Raw genomic sequence first — 27,824 nt, 5'->3', positions numbered from 1 at the left:
CGCCGTTGGTCGGCGTTCTATGCGATGCCACTGCGATGCTGTGGCGATGCTACGGCGATGTTTGCGATCTTACTGCGCTTACTTCGGCGTTCTAAATTTTCTTTGGACGCCGTGAGAACGCCGCCCTAGTGTGACAGGGGTTTTATTTATTACCATAACGCGACACGAATTACCATTTTGTTAAGACTTGAACTACTTCTGTAAATAGATTTTCGGACTTTTACAATGTTAATGTCATCTACCTATTTAAAGCTTTCGAATTCATGTACAATTAAAAATCACAGAAGGGGGAACCAATATATGTCTACATAATAGAAATCGGTAGGAGTTTTTGACTCCGAATTTATTTTTAGCTGTAAATCGATGGGATTAATTGATAAAAGCCTATGGACAAAAAAGTAGTAAACGCAAATATCTCCGGAGCAATAAATATAAATCGGTTAGTAATCACACCGTGTTATTGAAATCGGGCTCCCTTGTGGTAACAAACTATTAGATATAACCATACAAAAAAATATTTTCATGTTATTTTAGACAGTTACCTCTTAAATTATAAATATAAAATATATCATTAAGAAGAACATGACAAATATAAATGATTTCTTAAGTAGACGCTGAATTATATGTACTTCTGCGTTTACATTAATGATGTAATTACAAGTTCATAAAGTCTTTACAATATTTCTATTCCTTCTGTTGATAAGAGTTTAAAGTTTTTAAAAATTGTTTTATAGAACATCAAAATTTAACGCCATGACAATGGACTTATCAACGTTAGGTCAGTCAGTGCCTGATCGATATATATGTTCAGCTTTGTGTTGACCTATTTAAGATACTGTTCAAAATATCACAAATGCAGTTATAAACTTAAATGTAATTTTGTACAATCATGTTTGTAAAATTTTACGGGCCTTCAAATGGCATTCAACTTTAGACATAGTGGAAAAGATCACATATAAGAAATTCCCATATATGATAAATACATGTCTCAGAAATTATACAGGTCAGTGCACAGTTATGTTCCGAAGATAATACCGTTTCGATAAATCTTGTTTCTTCGTTTTACAAACAACAATTTAAACGTCTTAATCGGTACATTTTTAAATAATGATGAAATACTGATTTCACACTTCAAATGTTATAAAAATATCAACTTTCTATACGTTTTTATGACAATATCATGCATTCTGGTGAGTAAAATAACTAGTATCCTTCAAAACAAGTTACTCATCATGTTAAATTACTTGGTTTAAACAGTTTTTATTTCATATAATACAAACATATACAATTATGATTCAACAACATTACATAAAACAGGATTGAAAAGGAAGTCAAAGACTTATGTAGATTTCTTTCCTGTAAATTGTTAATGTATAGCAAGTTATAATGTAGGGCCCAGTTACACAGACGGTCGGTCCCCAATCGGTCATTTAATTTTAAATTTACTCGCTGTTATGATCGGTTGTCATGCGTGATTTTATTTCTGGTTTTCTGTGTAAACGGCCATCGGTGACAGACAGCAAACTCAAACAGGAATGGGTCGATGATTAAATACTGAAATACTTTTGGTTTTTATCGTTTGTAAATCGGAGCTAAATCGGGCGTAACGCTGATTAATCGGTGTTTGATAGCTAGTCATCAGTGGTTAAACACTTTCCGTCAGATATTGCCGGTGATTCATATTTGGTTATTTTTGTCCGATCGGCGATATCGGTGATTAAGAGGTTGCACATCTCGTGATATAGGTTGCCGTCGGTAATTTTTAAAATATTTTCACCGATCGAGAATTTTAGACGTGTTTAAAAATCCCAATCGGTAATTTTTCACCGATGAAACTTATCTTTCCCCAATAGCAGTTGATAGGCGGAAAACAGATTGGTGACCAATAGGTGATATCGATGATAAATACGTTGTCATCGGTTCACTCCATAAGTTGGCTAAAAAAACTACCGATCAATCACCGATGGCTCTGTGTAACTGGGGTGTAACAGAACGCACAAGTACACTAGTTACTCACATGAAATGATTACATAATTACACATAAAAAGAATGAAATAAGTAATGAAAATACAACAAACGAAGAATAAAGTGAAAATAACAACTATTGTGTGAATTGCATATATAAGGAGGTACGTAATAAAAAAGGTCGGTTTTAAGTATATAGAGGATATTTGTTTGCTTGTGTGTAAGATGAAATTTATTTCATCGAGCGGGCTTTAAAATCCACGAGTGAGAATACTGTTTTTAAAGTTCGAGAGATGAAATAGAATTACATCTTACACAACAAACAAACACATTTTCTATTTATTTTATGCTTAAAAACAAGTTAAAACGAAATTTTCTTAAAGTTAACTTTAATATTAAAATCTGGTAGCCTCATTTTAGTCGGATTTCTCATAAAAAACAAGAAGTCTTGAGCTGAAAAATAAGTCCGAAAATCAACGTTAAATGGCAGTGATATTATTCATTTTATTAAAAGAATGTGATAAATCGATTGTTTTAATAATAAAAACAATTAATTTTAGTAGAAGAAAAAGTCATCCGACCTTATTTCCGTTACTTACTGCGAATTTATATTGGACCTGGCCTTGTGAAATGTAAGCGGCCGCTATTTATAAAAGTTTTGTATTTCACTGGAAGAAAATAATTGTGTTTAATTCAGAGGGATATCATTTGGATTAGTTAGTCATATATCTTTTAGAAGAAAGAAAACTTATTTAAGGATTTTTACAGACAATAAATAAGCGTTGACAGATGTGTAAACATTCAAAAAGCGTCTAGGAAATAGGAAAACATGGAATTGTTGAAAGGCTGCTATACGAACGCTATGTTGTTAACTTATTCTTCGGGCTGATGGCTGCCATTGCGTTTCAAGTTTTCATATTACATTTGGCAGTTATTGCTTGTAGGATACTTAAATTTGCATGTGAAAGGAATTGTATTTTTCAGACTGTAAAAATGAAACGAAAATTTCAAGACAATATTTGGTGATTGGTAATTTAGATTAATTGAAGTAAGTTTTCTTCTTTTTATTACTTTTGAAATTCAAGTTATTTATCAAGTTTAGCTTTGCATTTCTCTAAATAGCTCTGGCAAGGTCAGAATTGTCAGCAAAAATAAAATTGAGGTACCACATGGGGAAAAACTTGAAAAAGTAGTTTCGTTATTGAAAAGTGTGAAATTATATTTTGGAAATTTTCACTGTGAAATTATCAAATATAATTTTCACGGATAAATCAGTATTCCACTGAAAAGCATAGAATAAAAACAAATATGGTCTACTTATTGATGTTTAATCTATAAATACACAAGAATTATAGTAGATAGAAAGATAGTTATAGGGATAGAGGTCAGAGAGCGAGATGTGGCCATTGCCATTGAGTGAGATGATAATCAGAAGTATTTTTATCTTAGATATAAGACCTAGTATCTTACTATTATCGTTACACAAGCGGCAAAGTATAAAACATGATGATATAGTAAAAAAATGAATTTAAAAGAATGTTGAATTATGCAGCACATATATAACGAGTTAGGCAAGACAAAACCGCTTTGTGCTAGAGATGTATTTATGTACAAGTATAAATACTTTTGTATTTGCTTCCTCGCTGAGGCCTATGTCGCCATGTAGAGTAATGTTGACAATGTTACTGTTGTTATTTATTGAAGCTGTCCTCTGAAGGGAAAATTGATTATAATTAAAAGAAATGTGACATGAATCTTCAATCTCACCGCAGTGACAGAAGGGATCATCAATAATGCTTTAAGAAAAGAGATCCTCAAGAATGCTGCAATGGGTTCTAAGACGCGTGTATAAGATTTGGGACTTACGTATAACGTGGTAATAGTATATAGGTACTTTTGAAATTGTAGAATTTAGTTTTTTCTTAATTATGCAGATGCTTTCTGCATTTCTGACTTCGACAGGTAGTATAAAAAACTTTAACGATGACTAATCGTTTGCTTATATCAAAAAGGTGAAAGAACCTTACATGTTTTCCTTATCCACCACTCCTATGTATTCAATCAGTACAATAAATCAAGTCACCATATCTGGAACTCAGTTACTCAATTACAAATTGGTAAACTAATTACTTGATGAATGAATAATTTAGTACATAGTTACTTGATTTTAATTTTTTTTAGTTTACATGTTTATTTAATACTCAGCTCATGAATAACATGACAATATAAGCTATTACATAATAACATAATAGACTAAAGAGGTATATATATCACGCACAGACAAATCTCGATTTTTTCATATGTGCCGTTAGTGTGTTATTATTTAACTTAAACTCTAACTATTTTTAAGACAAAAAACATTTCTTTCTTTGAAAGGCTATATAAAAATAAGATGTATTTTGATTTTCATTTAGATTTGCACACTTACATGTTACTTTTTTAAATAAAGATTTCATCATTATTATCATTGTTATTATCATGAAGAGATTGGAGGTCGTTTATTTGTATTTTGGACGAGGATTTTAAATTTATCTGAGGTGTTCAAAAATTTCTGACATGCTGTGTTAAACCATATTGAAAAAAAGAAGAAATAAACTCATGCCCTCCCTATATTGCATCTATAGCATAATTTCTACTTTAGACTGTGTTTAAACTTAATTACACTAAACAGTTAACCTTATCAGATAAGGTGCAACAATTCAGGTCATACTTTGTTAAAAGTCGTCCATCATGATTGCAGGAAAGATGGATACCGCCACCATATTGTTCATTTTTACATGTTGTAAGTATATGTTTTTTATGTTGAGTTAAGTGTAAGTTATACATGAAGAAGATATACATGTATTATGCCTTCTATATGTGAAGTTACTATAATTAGAGTAACAGAAATATATTTTGACTCTTTTTTGTGTTGATCAATTTGGAGATTTTATTTACTAGAATCATTAACTTCTATTTAGTTTTCATATTATGTTAGTAGAAAACAGTGAAGCAGACCAAATGGTCCAGTGCTATAAAATATTAATTCGATCCAAACGCAATTCCAATCTAAATTACTTATAGATAGCGAGTTAGAATTGAGATACTGGGTATAAGTGATCCTTTTATTTGAATCGAAGGCTACTTCAGGTGTTGTCTGTAGCTTTCACTCCGGATCACGACAGTAAACCACATTGAACTTACAAGAGTATAGTTCAACCACCGCATTGTTCCTGGACAGGCTGTAAAGTAGTTTACCAGTATAAGTTGTCTTCAACTTTCGCAAGGAATTGAAACTTCTGTACATGTCAGAACAGAGTTACAGTTCATATGACTGCAGAAAGGATTTCATGATCAATCATAACGAAACTGACCTGCACCGTCCGAGAATCCAATCCGGGCCGCCCGATTCAGAGACCAACGCTCTACTTATTGAGCTAACCGGAGGGCAAATGCTACTTATTTATGCTGTTAACTTAACATTTCTGTTGTTGCGACTTGTCATTAACCGGTACTATGTTGCTATAACCCATGACCCAATCCATTTGTATCTTTATTGTTATATGCATGGACATATAAATAAAATACTATAAAGGTTATTTTAGTTTAATTATATTTTATTTATATGTCCTTGCATAGAACAATATAGAAGTCGCAATAACAGAAATGTTAACAAATTGACAGCATAAATAATATAAAAGTCAATGTAGTATTTAATTTATAGAATATCTTTTGGCTGGTAATAGAGAATGTAACAAATGACACGGTAAAAAGATACATGTTTGATAATAGGAAAAAACTATAAAGTAAATATCAAGAAAAGAAAAAGTGGTCACCTCTGGGGCGCAAAAAATATAGCTTTCTTTGTTCCGAAGATAAAGTCAAGCACCAGATAAGTGACCGTGTACCTCAAATAAAAGTTTACAATGGTTATCTCAAACTCAAGTTTCGTGAGAACATTTATGAGCACAAATTTTGAAATGATTTTTCTTTACGGTTGAACTAATAACATTACCACCTTATTGACTTTCGAAGTCCAAATATTGAGAAATAGGGAATACTGAGCAGACAATTCAGACATCATATTTTGTTTTTCGACTTTACCTTGAATTGAAAATCAAAGAACACATGTAATAGGATTATTAACCGAGACTTTTGGCTGGATTTTGCTTGATCGAAATCTTACGAAGGGCTTCCTTGTCAAGAGTTATATGATTTAGTACAATTCATTAACGTTAAGTACAGGTCACGGTAATCTTATCAAGATAATGACCATTTTAATAAATTCAAACTCTACGTCCGATCCTAATTCATTATACGTATGTCATTCCGGGTATAAAATACGGATAGTCTATCTGCTAATGTGATATATGCGATAAATATAGTCAAGTATAGAGAGGCATAACTTCAAGAACTACATTAAAAACACTAAAATGATGTACGTGGGATGTTTCTGCATAACTGTTATTTCACTTAAATTTTAAAGGAAATAAATTCCAAATACTTTTTGTTTCAATTCAAAATAAGCATTTCAACCACAAATTTACACAGTTGAAAAATAAAATATTGTTTATCGATAGATACATGTATATGGCAGTTTGACTATACTACGCGAAAACACAGTCAAAGAAGTACTAAAACTGGCTTTTACATAAAAATTAAAATATTCTGTTAATAAGATATTAAAACATATTTGTAAAATGTATGATGTTTCCAGATCTAAGAAATATGCATAACAGTTAATAAATGTATTTTTAGTTTTGATATTGTTAGGCGTCTATTCGGAGAAATGGTCGTCCCTTAAACCCATATACATATAATCAAGATACTTATCGGAGAAGATACGTGATTGGCAACGTTAACTATGTTGGTGGAACTTGCATATTACCGATACTAGTAAAAATTATTTTGAAGATAGAACTGAAATAAATGTGTTCTCCTTATATACCACCTTTATGGTTTAGAGAACAGGCGATGTTGAGATCAAACATTCTTATTGTACAGTAGGTATGACAATAATTATGTTGTTATCTCAACATCAATAATCACTGAAATACTTTTGGTAAGTTAGTAAATGTTCCATCCATATATATGGGCTACCCAACTTTTGTGTAAACTAGTAACTTACCCAGAATCTATAACTATGCGAAATTTGTTGCTTTTTTTTTTTTTTTTTTATTGTTATTCTTTTTTTTTTCAGAAATCAATTTCTTTTCATTGTTCTACTTTCAAGTTGTTTCGACATTAAGAACATCACTTATAAGTATATTTGTAAGAAAGTGTAACAAAAGTTGAACATGTATCGTATAGGCGCCAAAGTAAAGCGATGACAAGTATTTTATGTTTAGTGACAACGCTACGTCTTACAAGACAAGACTTATGTTGAAACTGAGCATCACATTAAAATTAAACAGCTTATTGAAAAAAAGTTCTGACCTTCTGTGACAAATCCTTTAATCCATTAATGAACAAACTTCTTGCTCATTTTTAGATGCTATAGCTCTCATAAAGTAGTTGGCTCGGTGATTTTCAAATTTCTTTTCTTGAAGGGAATACCATTTAAGGCTTAACATTTCAACTTTTCAGTTTTGCTCGTTCACCAGACATTTGGTGCTCATGGATCTGTCATGTGTCGGCAATGTAAGAATGTGAAGGGACCAGGTGACTGTCATCAGTTTAAACTTCACTGTGGTCATGGGGTAGGAATCTTGTATTTAATCTTTAAGCTTGCATTCACGAAAGCAATACGTTCCCTCCAATATACTTTATTTTTCTATGCCATAAATACATGTTTAGTTAAATCTAAAGTTTAACTGTTTCAACGTTTGTTTGTTTTAATGGATCTTTTTCGTCATTTATTAATATATTTATTTGATTCATAACTTTATTTATTTGTTTTAGGAAGTATGTGTTACTGATGTGTTTAAAATGGCAGATGGCACGCACAGTTTTAACTATGGCTGCAAACACGAGGGAGAGGTATACTTAAGTTAGAGCATACAATAATGTTTATCTTTCGAGTAATTCTACTAGTTTTGGTTGATTAAGATGTTTACGTTTGTACGAAATAAGAAACTGTGTGTTTATACATCATTAATATAGTTCATGTAGAATGACAAGTTTATTTGGTTTTTTAATTTGGAGCCAATTATTCATCCACAAACTTGGATGTTTAAAAAGTTGATAATATATCGAACACATGGTACCTTTTTTCTAATACATATACATTAAATTGAATCACGCAGACTTGACAAAATGAAAAGTATAATAATTCAATTACCATATGAAAAGTTTTCAACTTGATTCTTAAGTTCTTTGTTTTAAAGACTTGTGGACACCATCACCATGCATCGCCCGATCTTGTCGGCAAGAGGCGCCGTGGGAAAAGAAATGAAGGGACACATGTTTGTCAGGAGTGCTGCCATGCAACTGGCTGTGATCTGCACACATGTAGTAAGTCACACAACACTATGTTGTTAACCAATCATTATTAATATTTACAAACTCTTTTTTTCAAATTATAGATTTACAGACAAAAGTTTTTTAGTTTCTGAATGTTCAGACACGGCCAAAAGCAAAATTGTTCACATTATATGCATAATTGTGAATTGCTTAACTCATTATATATAAAGAAAAAAAACCCAGCTGACCGTTGAAATTGCATTCCTTTGTTGCTATGATTATCGCATGACCGCCACAACTTTCCTTTGAAGATAGGCGTTCTCTAAATTTCGGTATTGGAAAACTTTGGGGTGATCTAAATGAGGTATCAGTACGCTTTGGGGTGCTCTAAATGAGGTATCAGTACACTTTCTCGCGCATGCCCAGTTTATTATTTATATCAAATAATAAAGTGAGCATACCTGAAAAAGAGCAAAACAAAACATTACACGATTTACAGAGCTTTTTTAAAAATATTTATATATCATCTCGATCTTTTTTTTCAAAACCTGAAAATGCAGTTATTATAAAGATGTTGACTCCAGTGGAAAGTAATCGCCATTTTCTACATCCTGACCTCGTGGACAAATCTCAAACAATGATTAAATTATTCTGTTTTTTTTTTTGCTTTAAATAATGCCTTCGTTTTACAGGAGATTCAGACCAGTTAATCATTCAGTACATCACTACACGTATATGAACATAATATTCTAGCGTAATTATTATTAGATGTAAGTAGTGTTAAAGGCACATTATGCGTCAGAAATGCTATCATTTTTATTTCTCAAAATTTTAAATATTTGGTGTCTTGTTACAAGTTTCACAAAAAAACTGATCTGCCATATAAATGAACTATCTTTTGCTTTGCTGGCAAATTGCAATTGATACAATAATAATGAATTAGTATTTTGTATGGAAGTCAAATTTAAATACTATTTACATGTGTATTTACATTTTGCTACCTTTACAACACATTACTGCACATTCAGCACGCACTACTTTCTTTAGCTGTTAAAGATCCTACATGTTCTAAATCCATTATTAAAACATTTTAAACATGTGCTTTACATTTCTAAAGAATTTAATAAAAAAGGAGTTCTGAGGCATAATGTGCCTTTAAATAAAAATCACTACATTGTTACCTCTGAAATATACACCGGGATACTTATCGACAATATGTCCTAAATTATATTTTGAAAATGAGCTGGAAAGATGATTATTATTTCGCATTTAGAAAAAATGCATCAACTTACATGTACCTCGTGAAATGGTTATTAATGTCAAGTTCCTTCAACGGCATCTAATGATTGTATTTCTGTGGGTATTTCTTAAAATATTTATATGTTTAAATAAAGCAAATATTACGAGAGAAGAAAAAAGTCGTGATGGTCATGCGATAAAACAGTTACAGAATAAATACTCGGACTTCACTGGTTGGTATCAGCGCATGGGGCGACAAAAAAGGGTCAATCATGGAAATTAATCTCGACGGATGGTTGGTATCAGCGCATGGGGCGACAAAAAAGGGTCAATCATGGAAATTAATCTCGACGTTCCGTCTCGATTAATTTTCTATGATTGACCCTTGTTTTCGCCCCATGCGCTGATACCAGCCGGTAAAGTCCTCGTATATATTCTATAACTATTACATATAATATCCTTAACCGGTCATGTATTGTAAACAATGGGTGCGTTCAGAAAAAAATCCATTGATAACTATTTGTTACGGAAGCGTCCTGGTGCCAATTCATAATGTTCTATAAAAAAAATAATCTCCTACGTAGGAGATAAAAAAGCCTAATTAGGAGTTTGTAACTCCTACGCAGGACTTTTAAACTCCTACGCAGGACTTTGTAAGTGATAGAACATTATGAATTGGCACCAGGACGCTTTCGTAATTTGTAGTCTAACTAACCATTGCGTTACAAATTGTAGTAATGTTACAGTTGTTTAGGCAGTAGCGGATTTTAGGGTATAACGGATAACATGGTAGTAACAATGCTCCTTTCCATCAAATATGCCTGTTTCAAAATGATACAATTATGCCATCAAAAAGATTGATATATTTCCCATCCGTCGCTAATTTTGTTTTATTTATTTCAAATTGCACAGCGAGTTTTTCTTACATAAATCAGAACGAGAGTAACCGGATGTTGTCACCGTGAGACTGTTTATAAGCGCTTTCAAAAGAAACAAACAGAAAACTATTTATCAACACCTAGTAAAGTAATGAAATATTGACATGATTTGGTGTAAAAATCATTTATTTATAATTTTTCAAAAGCTTCTACAGATATAACACGTACTGACACTAAAGATTGTTGAAAATGAATAGCAAGTGCTTCTGTCAGTAACGGATTTTACTTTTGGGGGTGGTCTCAAAATTTACTTTATCTGTCAAAACGCCGTCAAAAGTGGATTAAAAGCACACTTTTAACAAAAAATATCCCAGTTTAAATGTTATAATATTATTTATTCTATCTTTTTATAATTATAACTCAGTTGTATTTATACTTTGAATATACCATCATTATTAATAAATAATATTAAACATCATTTGAAAAACATACACTTTGATTACAGATAAACAAAGAAACTTAATGTTGTCTGATATTGCAGGGCTACCTATTGGCCGTGCACCAAAGATTTTAGCAAGTTGCTTTAGCAATGTACTTAACAGTGGTGGAAAAATCAATCTTTGTCACTGCAACAGGTGAACTAGTTCCCAGTTTTCCAGTGGACAATTTAAAATAAAAAAAGATGGTGGCATTGTTATACCTTGTTTTTTAAACACTTATTGTTGATAATTTGGATGACACTGTTCATATGTTATCTGACACACTTCCCATTATGTCAGACGGAAGTGCCATGGACATAAAACTCCAGAACTGATGTTTAATATGATTTTGTTTGATTTGTCTGTGTTTTGTTTTAAGAGAAAATGCTAATCATTGATCTGAATAAACATTGTTATAAAATCATGTGTAATATAATATATATCCTTGGTTTACATGTAGAAAAATTTGAAAGATTACTATCAAATGTAACATTTTTCATTCCAGTAACTCCAGAACATATTTCTGTGACATGTACTTTGTAAATACGAAATTTAGAACATTTTGAGATTCACCCTCATTTACCTTCACCTACCTATCCCATACTCCCCAAAGCTATCCGCTACTAACTGAACTATATGCCAAACATAAACAAAGAGTACTACATGTAATGTCAAAGATACTGCTAAAAAAACATTTTATTTTAAAAAGGGAAGTAGTTTGACTACTGAAAGGTATCAATTTGATTTTCTGAATATCATTATTTAAGACATAAGCAGCGCCGATCTCCTTAGCTATCCGCTACTGCCTAAACAACTGTATCATTAGTTACTTGCTGAATTTGTAGACATACTAGGGCTTATAGTAATGTTGGTAAGTTCTGGTTATTACGCTATTCAAAATGACGTTCTTGACCACTATTTTTACGAAATAAACATAAGGCTTTAATAATGTAATACTTGTACAAATGTAAAAAAAGTGATGATCTGCACAGGAACAAACATTTATTATAAATAAAATGAAAAAAATAATAAATATGTTAAAACAAGCTGATGAGCAGTTGTTGGTTGGTGATGTCATTGTTATAGCCAGGTGATGAACAGTTGTTGGTTGGTGATTTTATTGTTATAGCCAGGTGATGAGCAGTTGTTGGTTGGTGATGTCATTGTTATAGCCAGGTCATGAGCAGTTGTTGGTTGGTGATGTCATTGTTATATACAGGCGATGAGCAGTTCTTGGTTGGTGATGTCATTGTTATATACAGGCGATGAGCAGTTGTTGGTTGGTGATGTCATTGTTATAGCCAGTTGATGACCAGTTGTTGGTTCGTGATGTCATTGTTATGGCCAGCTGATGAGCAGTTGTTGGTTGGTGATGTCATTGTTATATACAGGTGACAAGCAGTTGTTGGTTGGTGATGTCATTGTTATATACAGGCGATGAGCAGTTGTTGGTTGGTGATGTCATTGTTATATACAGGCGATGAGCAGTTGTTGGTTGGTGATGTCATTGTTATATATAGGCGATGAGCAGTTGTTGGTTGGTGATGTCATTGTTATTACAGGCGATGAGCAGTTGTTGGTTGGTGATGTCATTGTTATATACAGGCGATGAGTAGTTGTTGGTTGGTGATGTCATTGTAATATACAGGCGATGAGCAGTTGTTGGTTGGTGATGTCATTGTTATATACAGGCGATGAGCAGTTGTTGGTTGGTGATGTCATTGTTATATACAGGCGATGAGCAGTTGTTGGTTGGTGATGTCATTGTTATATACAGGCGATGAGCAGTTGTTGGTTGGTGATGTCATTGTTATATACAGGTGATGAGCAATTGTTGGTTGGTGATGTCATTGTTATAGCAGTTGATGACCAGTTGTTGGTTCGTGATGTCATTGTTATGGCCAGCTGATGAGCAGTTGTTGGTTGGTGATGTCATTGTTATATACAGGTGACAAGCAGTTGTTGGTTGGTGATGTCATTGTTATATACAGGCGATGAGCAGTTGTTGACTGTTGATGTCATTATTATAGCCAGATGATGAACAATTGTTGGTTGGTGACGTCATTGTTATAGCAAGCTGACGAGCAGTTGATGGCTGACGATGTCATTGCTATAGCCAGCTGACGAGCAGTTGTTGGCTGGTGATGTCATTGTTATGGCCAGCTGATGAGCAGTTGTTGGTTGGTAATGTCATTGCTATATACAGGCGATGAGCAGTTGTTGACTGGAGATGTAATTGTTATAGCCAGGTGATGAACAATTGTTGGTTGGTGACGTCATTGTTATAGCAAGCTGACGAGCAGATGATGGCTGACGATGTCATTGCTATAGCCAGCTGACGAGCAGTTGTTGGCTGGTGATGTGGTTGTACTAGCCAGTTGATGAGCAGTTGTTGGTTTTTGATGTCATTGTTATAACCAGCTGCTGAACATCATTGGCTGGTGATTTCATTGTTATAGCAAGCTGATGAGAAGTTTTTGGTTGGTGTTGTTATTGTTATAGCCAGCTGACGAGCAGTTGTTGGTTGGTGATGTCAATGTTATAGCCAGCTGATGAGCAGTTGTTGGTTGGTGATTCTTTTGTTATAGCCAGGAGATGTGTAGTTGTTGGCTGGTGATTCTATTGTTATAGCCAGCTGATGAGCAGTTTTTGGTTGGTGATGTCATTGTTATAGCAAGGTGATGAGCAGTTGTTGGTTGGTAATGACATTGTTATAGCCAGGTGATGAGCAGTTGTTAGCTGGTGATGTTATTGTTATTGCCAGCTGATGAGCAGTTGTTGGTTGGTGATGCCATTGTAATAGCCAGCTGAAGAGCAGTTGTTGGTTGGTGATGTTATTGTAATAGCCAGCTGATGAGCAGTTGTTGGCTGGTGATGTTATTGTTATTGCCAGCTGATGAGCAGTTTTTGGTTGGTGATGTCATTGTAGAATAGCCAGCTGAAGAGCAGTTGTTGTTGGTTGGTGATGTTATTGTAATAGCCAGGTGATGAGCAGTTTTGTTAGCTTGGTGATGTAGCATTGTTATTGCCAGCTGATGAGCAGTTTTTGGTTGGTGATGTTGTTATGTGATGTTATAGCCAGCTGATGAGCAGTTGTTGTTGGTTGGTGATGTTATTGTAATAGCCAGCTGATGACAGCTGATGAGCAGTTGTTGGTTGGTGATGTCATTGTTATGGCCAGCTGATGAGCAGTTCTTGGTTGGTGTTATTGTCATTGTTATAGCCAGGTCATGAGCAGTGATGAGGTTGGTTGGTGATTGTTATTCATGTTGTTGGTTGGTGATGTTATTGTAATAGCCAGCTGATGAGCAGTTGTTGGCTGGTGGTGTCATTGTTATGGCCAGCTGATGAGCAGTTCTTGGTTGGTGATGTTATTGTAATAGCCAGCTGATGAGCAGTTGTTGGTTGGTGATGTTATTGTAATAGCCAGCTGATGAGCAGTTGTTGGTTGGTGATGTTATTGTAATAGCCAGCTGATGAGCAGTTGTTGCCTGGTGATGTCATTGTTATGGCCAGCTGATGAGCAGTTGTTGGTTGGTGATGTCATTGTTATAGCAAGGTGATAAGCAGGGTTTGGTTAGTGATGTCATTGTTAAAGCTAGTTGATGAGCAGTTGTTGGTTGGTGATGTTATTGTTATAGCAAGGTGATGAGCAGGGTTTGGTTAGTCAGTCAATGTAATTGCCAGCTGATGAGCAGTTGTTAGTTGGTGATGTCATTGTTATAGCCAGGTGATGGGCAGTTGTTGGTTGGTGATGTCATTGTTATAGCCAGATGATGAGCAGGGTTTGGTTAGTGATGTCTCTGTTATAGCCAGCTGACGAGCAATTGTTTGCTGGTGATGTAATTGTTATAGCAAGGTGATGAGTAGTTGTGGTTGGTTATGTAATTGTTATAGAAAGCTAATAAGCAGTTGTTGGTTGGTGATGTAATTGTTATAGCCAGGCGATAAGCAGTTGTTGACTGGAGATGTAAATGTTATAGCCATTTGATGAGCAGTTGTTGGTTGGTGACGTCATTGTTATAGCAAGCTGACGAGCAGATGTTGGCTGGTGGTGTCATTGTAATATCCAGATGATGAGCAGTTGTTGGTTGGTGATGTTATTGTTATAGCCAGGTGATGAGCAGGGTTTTGTTAGTTAGTCATTGTATCAGCCAGCTGACGTGCAAATGTTGGTTGGTGATGTCATTGTTAGAGCCAGCCGATGAGCAGTTGATGGCTGGTGATCTCATTTATATAGCCAGCTGATGAGCAGTTTTTGGTATATGATGTCATTTTTATAGCCAGGTGATGAGCAGTTGTTTGTTTGTGATGCCATTGTTATAGCGGGGTGATGAGCAGTCGTTAGTTGGTGATGCCATTGCGATAGCAAGCTGACGAGTAGTTGATAGCTGACGATGTCATTGTTATCGCCAGCTGACGAGCAGTTGTTGGTTGGTGATGTCATTGTAATAACCAGCTGATGAGCAGTTGTTGGTTGGTGATGTTATTGTTAGGGCCAGGTGATGAGCAGGGTTTGGTTTGTAAGTCATTGTAATAGACAGCTGACGAGCAGTTGTTGGTTGGTGATGTCATTGTTATGGCCAGCTTATGAGCTGTTAATGGCTGGTGATGTAATTGTTATAGCCAGCTGATGAGCATCATTGGCTGGTGATGTCATTGTTATAGCCAGCTATGGAGAAGTTTTTTGTTGGTGATGTTATTGTTATATCCAGCTGACTAGCAGTTGTTGGTTGGTTATGTCATTGTTATAGCCAGGTAATGAGCAGTTTTTGGTTTATGATGCCATTGTTTCAGCCAGCTGATGAGCAGTTGATGGTTTGGTGATGCCATTGATATACCCAGGTGATGAGCAGTTTTTGGTTTATGATGCCATTGTTATAGCCAGCTGATGAGCAGTTGTCGGCTGGTGATGTGATTGTACTAGCCAGTTGATGAGCAGTTGTTGGTTCGTGATGTCATTGTTATAACCAGTTGCTGAACATCATTGGCTGGTGATGTCATTGTTATAGCAAGCTGATGAGAAGTTTTTGGTTGGTGTTGTTATTGTAATAGCCAGCTGACGAGCAGTTGTTGGTTGGTGATGTCAATTTTATAGCCAGCTGATGAGCAGTTGTTGGTTGGTGATTCTTTTGTTATAGCCAGCTGATGTGTAGTTGTTGGCTGGTGATTCTGTTGTTATTGCCAGCTGATGAGCAGTTTTTGGTTGGTGATGTCATTGTTATAGCCAGGTGATGAGCAGTTGTTAGCTGGTGATGTTATTGTTATCGCCAGCTGACGAGCAGTTGTTGGTTGGTGATGTTATTGTTATAGCCAGATGATGAGCAGTTGTTGGTTGGTGATGTCATTGTCATAGCCATCTAATTAGCAGTTGTTAGTTGGTGATGTCATTGTTATAGCCAGGCGATAAGCAGTTGTTGACTGGAGATGTAATTGTTATAGCCAGTTGATGAGCAGTTGTTGGTTGGTGACATTGTTATAGCAAGCTGACGAGCAGATGTTGGCTGGTGGTGTCATTGTAATAGCCAGATGATGAGCAGTTGTTGGTTGGTTATGTCATTGTTATAGCCAGGTAATGAGCAGTTTTTGGTTTATGATGCCATTGTTTCAGCCAGCTGATGAGCAGTTGTTGGTTGGCGATGCCATTGTTATAGCCAGCTGATGAGCAGTTGTTGGTTGGTGATGCCATTGTTATAACCAGGTGACGAGCAGTTTTTGGTCGGTGATGTTATTGTTATAGCCAGCATAGGAACTCTGGAACAGGACCGCATATTGCGGCGCATAAATCCGAATCCTTACCGGCTTTACATATAGTTTGTCCGACCTTTAAATATCTTTTCATATTATGCGAGCGGGTAGTCTTTAATGATCTAATCTCAATATAATATAATCTGCTAATTTAAAAATCAGTCAAATTTACGGTATATTGAAAAAAGAAAAGGAGTGACATCCGCCATTTGCCGCAACGTTCGGTGTAAGTTATCCCCCTTGATATGCTTGATTTTTGTTTTAATTTTTCTAGTAATGAATACAAGATGAGTACCTAAAATATTTATCTATGGATTATGTTTTAAAATTCCTTTTTTCAGTTAGGCAAAATCAGTTGGACCATATTACTAAAGTGTCTGTTTTCTCCATTTAAACAAATCAATACACGCATACGCCCGTTATAATGCCGCCTATACATGTCAACACGTGTAAACAATAAACCGTTCACGTTATATCCGGACGATACCTGATAGTTGACAAAAATAACGCGAACAAAATTCTGAGAAAATAGTAATCAATTGTAGCCAAAGGGGAAAAACTCATGCCGAAAACGTTGCGGCAAATGGCGGATGTCACTCCTTGACTCTTTATAATACCGTAAAATTTGACCAGTTTTAAAAGATACAGATTGGGTTCAATTGATAATATATTTTCTGAGTCCATACACTCGGATAATACTAAAAGATATATAGATGTAATAGAAACGTTTTTAAAAACCGTTACACGATCGAAAATATACGCCGCAATCTGCGGTCCCGTTCTCGAGTTCCTATGATAGCCAGCTGATGAGCAGTTGTTAGTTGGTGATGTTATTGTTATAGCCTGGTGATGAGCAGTTGTCGGTTGGTGTTGCCATTGTTATAGCCAGGTGACAAGCAGTTGTTGGTTGGTGATGTCATTTTTATAGCTAGCTGATGTTCAGTTGTTGGTTGGTGATGCCATTGTTTTAGCCAGGTGATGAGCAGTTGTTGGTTGGTGATGTTATTGTTATAGCCAGGTGATGAGCAGTTGTTGGTTGGTGATGTCATTGTTATATACAGGCGATGAGCAGTTGTTGGTTGGTGATGTCATTGTTATAGCCAGGTGACAAGCAGTTGTTGGTTGGTGATGTCATTGTTATAGCCAGGTGATGAGCAGTTGTTGGTTGGTGATGTCATTGTTATAGCCAGGTGATGAGCAGTTGTTGGTTGGTGATGTCATTGTTATATACAGGTGATGAGCAGTTGTTGGTTGGTGATGTTATTGTTTTAGCCAGGTGACAAGCAGTTGTTGGTTGGTGATGTTATTGTTATAGCCAGGTGACAAGCAGTTGTTGGTTGGTGATGTTATTGTTATAGCCAGTTGATGAGCAGTTGTTGGTTGGTGATGTTATTGTTTTAGCCAGGTGACAAGCAGTTGTTGGTTGGTGATGTCATTGTTATATACAGGTGATGAGCAGTTGTTGGTTGGTGATGTCATTGTTATAGCCAGGTGACAAGCAGTTGTTGGTTGGTGATGTCATTGTTATATACAGGTGGTGAGCAGTTGTTGGTTGGTGATGTCATTGTTATAGCCAGTTGATGAGCAGTTGTTGGTTGGTGATGTCATTGTTATAGCCAGTTGATGAGCAGTTGTTGGTTGGTGATGTCATTGTTATAGCCAGGAGATGAGCAGTTGTTGGTTGGTGATGTCATTGTGATATACAGGTGATGAGCAGTTGTTGGTTGGTGATGTCATTGTTATATACAGGCGATGAGCAGTTGTTGGTTGATGATGTCATTGTTATAGCCAGTTGATGAGCAGTTTTTGGTTCGTGATGTCATTGTTATAGCCAGTTGATGAGCAGTTGTTGGTTGGTGATGTCATTGTAATAGCCAGCTGATGAGCAGTTGTTGGTTGGTGATGTTATTGTTTTAGCCAGGTGATGAGCAGTTGTTGGTTGGTGATGTCATTGTTATAGCAAGCTGAGGAGCCGTTGTTGCTGGTGATTCTATTGTTATAGGTAGCTGACGCGCCGTGAAAATGAAGAAATTCATCTATTTCAAAAATTAAGAACAATCATGTGATTTCTCTCATTATTTGAATGACAATGTTTTGCGTTCATTTGTTGATTCCATCAAAAGATAAGTGTGTTTAAGCTTATAAGTATGTTTCTATTTCAGCAAAGTATATAGACCACGGAGCAACATCTGTCCCAGCTCAAATAACTACAGGTGGTTTTAACACTATATCTTTTTACTATTAAATATTTCATAGCTATTATTGTCGAAAATTGTCTTGTGAATTTCATTATTAATGCATTTTTTTTATTATGGTTGCATATTTCTGCCACCAGATAACCTGATAACTTATAAGTTGATATAGAGGTTAACTAGTTACGTAACTAGTGTACCTCTTAAATAACTACTTAGTTATCAGCTTCGTAAATACGTAACAAATTAATCACTTAACTGACTATTTAATTAAGAGGTTAACTAGCTAAGTAACTAGTAAATCTCTTAACTTACTAGTAAATTAAGAAGTTAACGTGTTACGTAACTAGTTAACATCTTAATCAACTAATTAGTTATCAAGTTATCTGGTGGCAGAAATGTGCCACCATGTTTTATAGTTAAATAGTTTACTTGAAAAAAATTAAATTGGGTACAGCGGTGATCAAGTTTAGATATTATGTGGTCACTTTAATTAAATATATACAATGTAATAGTATTTACATACTTATAGTTTGAAGAAATTTATTGTTGCCATTGTGTTAGTTTATTCACGGTTAAATAATTTTAAAGTGCGATAAGATTACTGTTCTTCAGAATATAATAGTGGCAGTTTTAAATGAGATTCGTTCGGACATATAGCGATCACAATTTGGCCGTAATAAGGAACATGTTTTCCGCGTATTTGTTGTTGGGATACAAATAACAACTAAGTAATTTTAAATAAACAATAATCTTTTAATCAAGTCCCAATTGTTTATATAATATAATGAAAGTTTATGCCGGCTCGCCACGGCGAGCCGGTATTACGTTAGGATTTTACTGAGAAACAACCTAAAACTCCGAATCCATCCAAAAATTTAATCTAAGCTTGGCTTCCAGCTTTCTACAAAATTTATCTGTCTGGGCTGGAATCCAAAATAATTAAGCCAATCAAATTTGATCTTACATAGCGTCAAAAAACCTTCAATTTTCACGCCATTTTTAAAAAGGAACAAGTATTGCTTTGAGCGCAAAGATGATAATGATGATAAAATATTTGTTTTCATGAATTCTTTTCAATAAATCATATTTACACTGACTTTTGATTTAGCGATTTCACCTGTTTTCTCTGTAGTAAGTTAAATAATTAACAATTAATTGGTTAATTAACATAAGTGTGCATCTGGTTCTGTGCATATTTTCTTTTTCTTTTTTTCCGGTAATTTTATCCTTTCCGGTATTTTGTGTATGTATTTACTGGGATATACTATTCTCCGGTCCGGTCGCTTCCGGTCTCTCCCGGTCTATTTTGACCGGGATTTATGAGACTTGAGAACTTGTACAAATCAAATAATCATTCCACATGAATCTAAATTCGCCCACACCCAAGAGAGTTCTGCAGTAATATATTCCTGTATAGGACTTGTGTCTGTCACTCATACCAATACTAAATAACATATTACAACTTAACTTTGTATAAAGAGGCATCTTTATGAATTCTACCTATCTAACATTTTTGGTCAAGGTCAACAGGCCATATAGTAAATGTGCATAGACATAGGGACTTCATTCTATCTGTTTACACGCATCTTCATATATACTCATATTCCCCTTTGTTAAACTGAGAGAACTGGCTTCCGTAACTTTATATGTCACTTTTATTTTGATGTTCGCTGGAGTCTCTTCGGGTACAGAACTGTCATTTTTAGCTCGACTATACGAAGTATATGGAGAGCTGTCCTACTCGCCCCGGCGTCGGCGTCGGCGTTCGCGTCCGCGTCCAGATTTTAGATTAAAGTTTTGGTGCAGTAAAATATTTTTCACTATAACTTTGTCATTTCTTAAGGTATCAACTTCAAATATATGTTCCTTATCATCAACCACATCTTATGTGACAAGGTTCATAACTCTAGCACCAATATTTACAGATTTATCTCCCCTTGAACTTAGAATTTTCCTTAAAAAATACTATTTCTTACTGTTTCTTCTTTACTTCTTAAGGGATCGACCTCATACTTCAAATATATTTACCTTATCATCATCCCCATATTATGTGACAAGGTTCATAACTCTAGCACCAATATTTTCAGATTTATCTCCCTTTGAACTTAGAATTTTCCATAAAAAATATTTTTTACTGTTACTTATTTATTTCTAAAGAGATCAACTTCATACTTCAAATATATTTACGTAATCATCATCCACATCTTATGTGAGAAGGTTCATAACTCTAGCACCAATATTGCAAGAATTAACTCCCCATAAACTTAGATTTTTTTACTAGAAAAATGTTATTTTTTATTATAACTTTTTTATTTTTAAAGGTATCTACCTCAAACTTCAAATACTTATTCCTTATCATCAATTACATTTTATGTGACAAGGTTCATAACTCTTAAAGCAATATTTACAGATTTATCTCTCTTTGAACTTAGGATTTTCTTTAAGAAATATAATAACTTCTTTACTTTTTAAGGTATCTACTTCAAACTTCAAATATATATTTCTTATCATTACACAAATGTTGTGTGAAAAGGTCCATAACTCTAGCATGACTATTTCTAGAATTATTCCCCTTGATCTTGGAATTTATGTTAACAAATATTATTTTTTTTACTATTACTTAATACATAATTATACATAATTGATTTTTCTTTCATAGTTTTGTCCTCCTTACTGCGTCCAGTATTTTATTAGTCGAGCTTCGCTGTCTCCTGTGACAGCTCTTGTTACATTTAAACACGCCCCTGGAATAAAATAACGATGCGAGTCGCTACTAGCTTTTTTAAAAGCTAACCTTGTTAAATAAGTTTAAAGTAAATGTAAGATTCCTATCTATGAATAGTACAGCTTTATGAATAAATTGATAGAAACACTTGATTTATATTAACACTTGAAAGTGTTTACTCTAAGACCGGTGTTTTTCTTTAAAGTCAAGGCTTGAGCCTTGTACAGCACCGAACTAACTATCAATGACAAGTTTCGGCTATTTATTTGCTTCCAGACAATAAACAAACAGTTGATTGGTTATTCATAAAGATAATATAAAAATCGATTCGTTTATCATAATTGATAAGTGCCAATCAAATCACTTCTTATATAATGCACTTGGCAAGGCAATCATAATGGATGACTCCATGAAATAAAACGTTGAGTAAAGTAAACAAATTATATTTATTGTAAGTTAATGAAAAATCCTGGACACGGCACCAATGTAATAGTGAATGAAAAAATGTATTAAGCTTCGCATTTGAAGTGTTGAGTCGAATTTGATCGAAATTTTTACTTTGGAGGAAACAGATAAATATGGCCTGATTTAGTGAAGTTACAAAGTTGTGCGTTTCATTCGCTTCACGTAAAGGGATTTAGTATCCTACTTACTTAAAGCTAGTCAAATGCTTGTCTTCATTATATAGTGCAAGGGGAGGTATACATGATCTTTAATTGCTAGCATAATTAGAAAGTGATATACGGTATTAAAATATGTCCCTTAAAACGCAGCCAAAAAACAAAAGGCAAATTCTGACATATAGGAAACTTTCTATAAGTTGTCCTGTTTGATCATTTAGACCGTTTGTATTTTCACATTGTCTTTTTGTATTTCTATATAGATAATGGATGTAGAGACTATGAAACTGCGACGTTCCGGTGTGCAGAATTTGATAAGTATAATTTCTGTTCAGACCAGTCCTCTGTGGCATATGCCATCGCACACGAGAAATGTGCAAAGCACTGTGGCTTTTGCAGTCCATCCGGAAACTTGAGTCCCGTAACCGCGGCGCCTACAACACAACGTCCAGTCGTTATTGTAACTGGTAAAACATTTTCTAAAGGTATCATGGTAAAACATTTCTAAAGGTATCATGGTAAAACATTTTCTAAAGGTATCATATTTTCTCGTTCATCTTAAGACAAAAGAAGATTGTTGCAAAATATATAACACAGGTTGTGTGTAATTGTTTTAAATATGCTACACGTAAGTTATTCTTCACCACGTGGTGTCTACACTTAATTGCCTTATAACAGCATGTTTTGTCTACACATAATTCAACTTTCTTCATATGGTGACTACACCTTAGATTTTTTTTATTTTCATGTAAAGCCTACGCATACGCTCTATTTAATCACGTAAGTTCTATACTTCACCACGTGGTGAATACACGTAAGTTATTCTTCATCATTTGGGGTCTAGTCGAAAGGTTTTTTTATTATCATGTGGTGTCTTCCCGTAAGTTATATTTCATGGAGTGGTTCTACATTTAAATTGTTTATCGTCATGCGATGTCAACAGTGAAGTTATTTATCATAATGTGGTGTCTACTCGAAAGGTTTTTTTCATCACAATGTGGTGTCTACACGTAAGTTGTTTATCATCATGTTATGTATTCACGTATTTTTTATCATAATATGATGTTTACAAGTAAGTTATTAAGCATCATGTTGTTCGACATGTAAATTATTTGTCACCATGTGGTGTCTACAGTAAGATATATATCGTCATATGGTGTTTACACGTAAGTTATTTAACATCATGTGGTTTTACTCGAAAGTTATTTATCCTCAAGTGGTGTCTCCACTGAAGTAATTTATCTTCATGCGGTATCTACAAGTAAGTTTTTTTATCAAGATGTGGTGTCTACAGGTAAATTGTTTACCAACTAGATGTCTACACGTGATTTTTTTTATCATCATGTGGTGTTTATGCATTAGTTATTTTTCATCATGTGGTTCAACATGTAAATTATTTATTCTCATGTAGTGTTTTCGCGTAAGTTTTTGATCACCATGTAGTGTCTACAAGTAAATTGTTTATCAACATGTTATGTCTCAACGTAAGTTTTTTTTATCATCAAATGGTGTTTACAAGTAATTTTACACGTAAGTTCTTCATCCTCGTGTGGTGTCTACACTGAAGTTTTTTTATCCTAATGTGGTGTCTACACGTAAGTTTCTTTTAATCATCGTGTAGTTCTACATGTAAGTTATTTATCACCATGTGGTCTTTACACGTAAGTTGTATATCATCATGTGGTTAAGTTGTATGTTAACAAGTGAGTTATTTTATTTTTCATCATATAGTGGCTACATGACAGCTTCTTATAAAACATCACTGCTCACATTTCGTGCAAAAAAAAATATCTTTTAGATTCTGTTGACATAACACCTGCCATTGTGAACGTTGACGTTACGTCTGGTAGCGCTGATTGCGTGGACAGTGATCAACAAACATTACCTTGTGCCGATATTGAGCGTTATGGGTTCTGTTCCCCAGATTCAGGTGCAGGGTTTTCTCTGGCTAAAACAACATGCAAAAAGACATGCAAACTTTGCTAGTAAAGGTTAGTCTACTTAAAGTGAAATGTATAAACATAAAAATATAGGTTTATTTTTAATATTAAGAAGTACTTAACAATATAAACTTGTCTTTATTGTTTCAATTAATACACCAAGCCAAATTATGAATAAGGTAAATTATAACTTAATTTCCTAACGCCTTAAAAGAGTTTCCACGAACACATCTTAATACACCGGGTATATCCCGTAACGCCGGAATATGAAAATAACGCACGATCCGTGCAAAAAGAAACGCAGAATTGTCAAATAAATGACTGATACCTGACAGAATTTCCAACGCAGTAAGTAAACTGGCCAATATTTTTTTATTACTAAACTGAAAAAAATGTGCGAGAATTTCCACGGTATTGCTTACTTTTCAAGATAATTCCGGTGTTAATGGATATACACGGTATAACATTTAAATGAAAATGTCGTGCAAATTAATTTTAAATTACAGACCAATGCTTTGATAAATTTGGAGATATTGCTTATTATCGTAACCCACCAAGTTTGCAAAATATTGGAAAAGTAAAATAATACGTACACATAGAAAGAGTTGATTAACGAACTCTAAGTAATAGAAAGAGCATCGAACCATTGTAGGAGGAGGCGTAGCCCCTGAGTATTAATCAGATTGTCGAGTGTTTCGATGCTCTTTATGTTTTGTATCATAGTAAAATATAAAGACACGTTCCTTTTGTCAAAATATGAAACCCCATGAAAAAGTACTAGTAACCAATGAACGAGCATCTGTATATGATATTTCTATCGCTTTCCCTTTCTCTGCCGACTCCAACAAAAATGAACCAATTAATTGACATGCGCTGAAGTACGGGTAACTAATATTTGCACTCCAGTTAACGCACTGTGCATGTATGTATACGCAATTTCAAAAGAAAGGTCCCTAAACTATGATACAATCCTTGTATTGATTTTAATGCAATAATACAAAAAAATAATCACGAATTTATTTAATAATAATATTCTTCATCAAAATTTTAAGTCACATAATTCAGATACATACAGTTTTAAGATGAATGAGGGTAATCCACATTAGCGCGACACCAAAGACACCTGGGGTCAGATCCTACCCCCAATGTGATACGCTCCTGTAAAAACTCTATCAAAACTATTTTAATATTTAAACACGAATGGGACATCTATTACAACGATAAAAATTATAAATTGATTTTCAAACAATTTTAACATATATGAAAAAATACCTCTCAATGTAAACACGATTACCCTAGTATAGTAAAACCTTTATAAATCATTATTTAATAAACTTTGGTGTAAATCAATAGAAAATAGAGTTATCTCCTAGATGCAATCAGAATAAACATTTATACATCTCATTTGATTCAAACCCGAAAGTCAAATTCAAACATTTTTATTGTACATTATATAGAATAAAAATCTAGGAGATAATTCTATTTTCTATTGATTTACGCCGGAAAAGTCACGGTAAGGTTTATTTGATAATGATCTTTAAAGGTTTTATTATACCAAGGTAATTGTCTTTACCTTCAATTGCCTAACCCGTGTAAGTAGTGTCGATACCGGAAAAGCTCATATGCGCATGCGTACCTTTAATAGCACTCGAACAAGCACGAGTTGATCGGGTTGTAAACAAATATGGCTGCGCCCAGGGAATTATTTGCACCTTTTGGCGGAGGAAATAGTGCTTGAATTACTTTAAATATTTTATATGAATAAATAAAGTAAAGATAAATTCAAAGGCTATTTTAGATTCTATTAACAAACAAAAGCAGAAAAAGTATAAAAATCCTCTCACTTACTCCTGTTCAACGTTGTTTGTCGCCATTTTTAACACTTATTACCCAGCTGATAGGCAGTGTCCAACCCGCGTAACTCAGGTACGCAAAACTGATGACGTAATACTCAACTCTACCTTGTTCGATTGTTACCCGTGTCGAAAGTGTGCAATCGAAGGCAGCCCAATGGAGTCTGCAATCTACTTTATTTAGACTTGATTTCATATAATTAATGTGAAAATTGTTTGAAAACCATTTTTATTGTTTGTAAAAGATTTCCCATTCGTGTTTAAATATTAAAATAGTTTTGATAGAGTGTTTGAAGGGGGGTATCGCATTGGGGGCAGGATCTCTGACACCCAAGCATCTGTGCGCGACACCATTTAAACACACACATGTTTAAACACACTATTGCGTCATCCTAACAGCTACCATTTTTGTTTGCTTCGTTTATTTAATTCTTTAACTAACATTGCGCACGTTTGTTGGCACTGTCAGATACACTGTGTTTTTAACATAACCTTAATTGATTAATAAAACACTTATTTGCTTATGTTACAAGAAAACGGTTATGTTGGCAGCACCGAAACTGTTTAACTAACTAGTGTGTTTTGCTGATATTGTAGAAAAATAACTTGTAGTATATTTGTTCTACTCCTAAATTAATATCTTCAGTAAATAAGCGAAATCTCCAAATCTTAAAGCATTTGAGTTTTAATTTGTATCAATTATGCTTGTCACTTTTATTTTGATTATGAAATAAAAATTCAATTTAGCGATGTTTGAGACTTTTGTGTCAGTTTTTCTTTTAATTCTGTATAATCTCGAAGAAATACAATACTAAGGCGTAAACTATACACTTACTTATACATTCACAGACGTACGTGCATAATTTCATTATTATAGCTAACATACACAGACGTACGTGCATAAGTTCATTATTATAGCTAACATACACAGACGTACGTGCATAAGTTCATTATTATAGCTAACATACACAGACGTACGTGCATAAGTTCATTATTATAGCTAACATACACAGACGTACGTGCATAAGTTCATTATTATAGCTAACATAATTGAAAACATAGCATGCATGTACGGACATGCGATCACACATACATGTACACTGTAACGCATTTCTATCGCAACACTTCATATCGTGTATTATCTATCAATATAATTCAAGATATTAAAACTGGTTAAATAACATGCAAACCACATTATGTTTTGTATAAATAAAAATTACTTTAGGTTACACTGAAACAATAGCGTTGAAACGTAAAATAGTTTTCATGCGAGAAAAACAGCATCGACACGCATCAGGCCATTGAAAGTAACCGAAAATAGCGCCAAATTTTGAAATACTAGTACAAAACAGTTGATGGTTTGTTTTTGGTCAAAACGTCATACAAGATTATATATACATGTAGAATGTAACACTTCTTTTCTTACCTATATTCATAATAAATATAAAACGTGAAGCAGCGACAAAATTATTGATACTAGCGGAAATGAATAGAGATTTGTACGTAACTTTTGATGTCTAAACGGCAGAGTTGTGTAAAGATCTATACCAAATTTATTCCATAAATAATTCGGTGATAATTCCTGTAATAATATAATAATATATATCGTATGATGTCGTTTATATCATTTGTTATGATTTTCGTAGTTAAAACAAAAGACAAAATAAAGATATAACGGTTTTTCTTTTAATTTATGCCGTACATTTATTATGTGTGCTCTTTTTTCAGGTGTTAACATCAGCAAGGGAGTTGTTTTTTTCGTTACAATGGATCATGTTACAAATAAAACTATGTCCTCGTG

At 34.2% G+C, this 27,824-nt stretch overlaps 1 protein-coding gene across 2 annotated transcripts; it reads left to right on the top strand.

The window, feature by feature from the left end:
* Positions 1-4,615: 4,615 nt before the first annotated feature.
* LOC132730543 (uncharacterized) lies at positions 4,616-27,824 on the top strand. Of its 2 annotated transcripts, none has more exons than XM_060716499.1 (8): positions 4,616-4,747; positions 7,531-7,643; positions 7,846-7,923; positions 8,271-8,397; positions 18,853-18,903; positions 22,494-22,697; positions 24,029-24,221; positions 27,752-27,824. In XM_060716499.1, exons 1-7 carry the CDS (start codon positions 4,696-4,698, stop codon positions 24,214-24,216), a joined length of 813 nt encoding a protein of 270 aa, XP_060572482.1. In that variant the 5' UTR covers positions 4,616-4,695; the 3' UTR covers positions 24,217-24,221; positions 27,752-27,824. The 2 variants fall into 2 exon arrangements, with proteins under 2 accessions (XP_060572482.1, XP_060572480.1); XM_060716497.1 differs by having other exon boundaries at positions 18,853-18,906.

The sequence above is a fragment of the Ruditapes philippinarum genome, unplaced genomic scaffold, assembly GCF_026571515.1.
Source record: "Ruditapes philippinarum isolate M1 unplaced genomic scaffold, ASM2657151v2 ctg185_1_1_1_1, whole genome shotgun sequence".
Lineage (NCBI taxonomy): Eukaryota > Metazoa > Mollusca > Bivalvia > Venerida > Veneridae > Ruditapes > Ruditapes philippinarum.
This window is presented reverse-complemented; position numbering and strand designations above follow the sequence as displayed.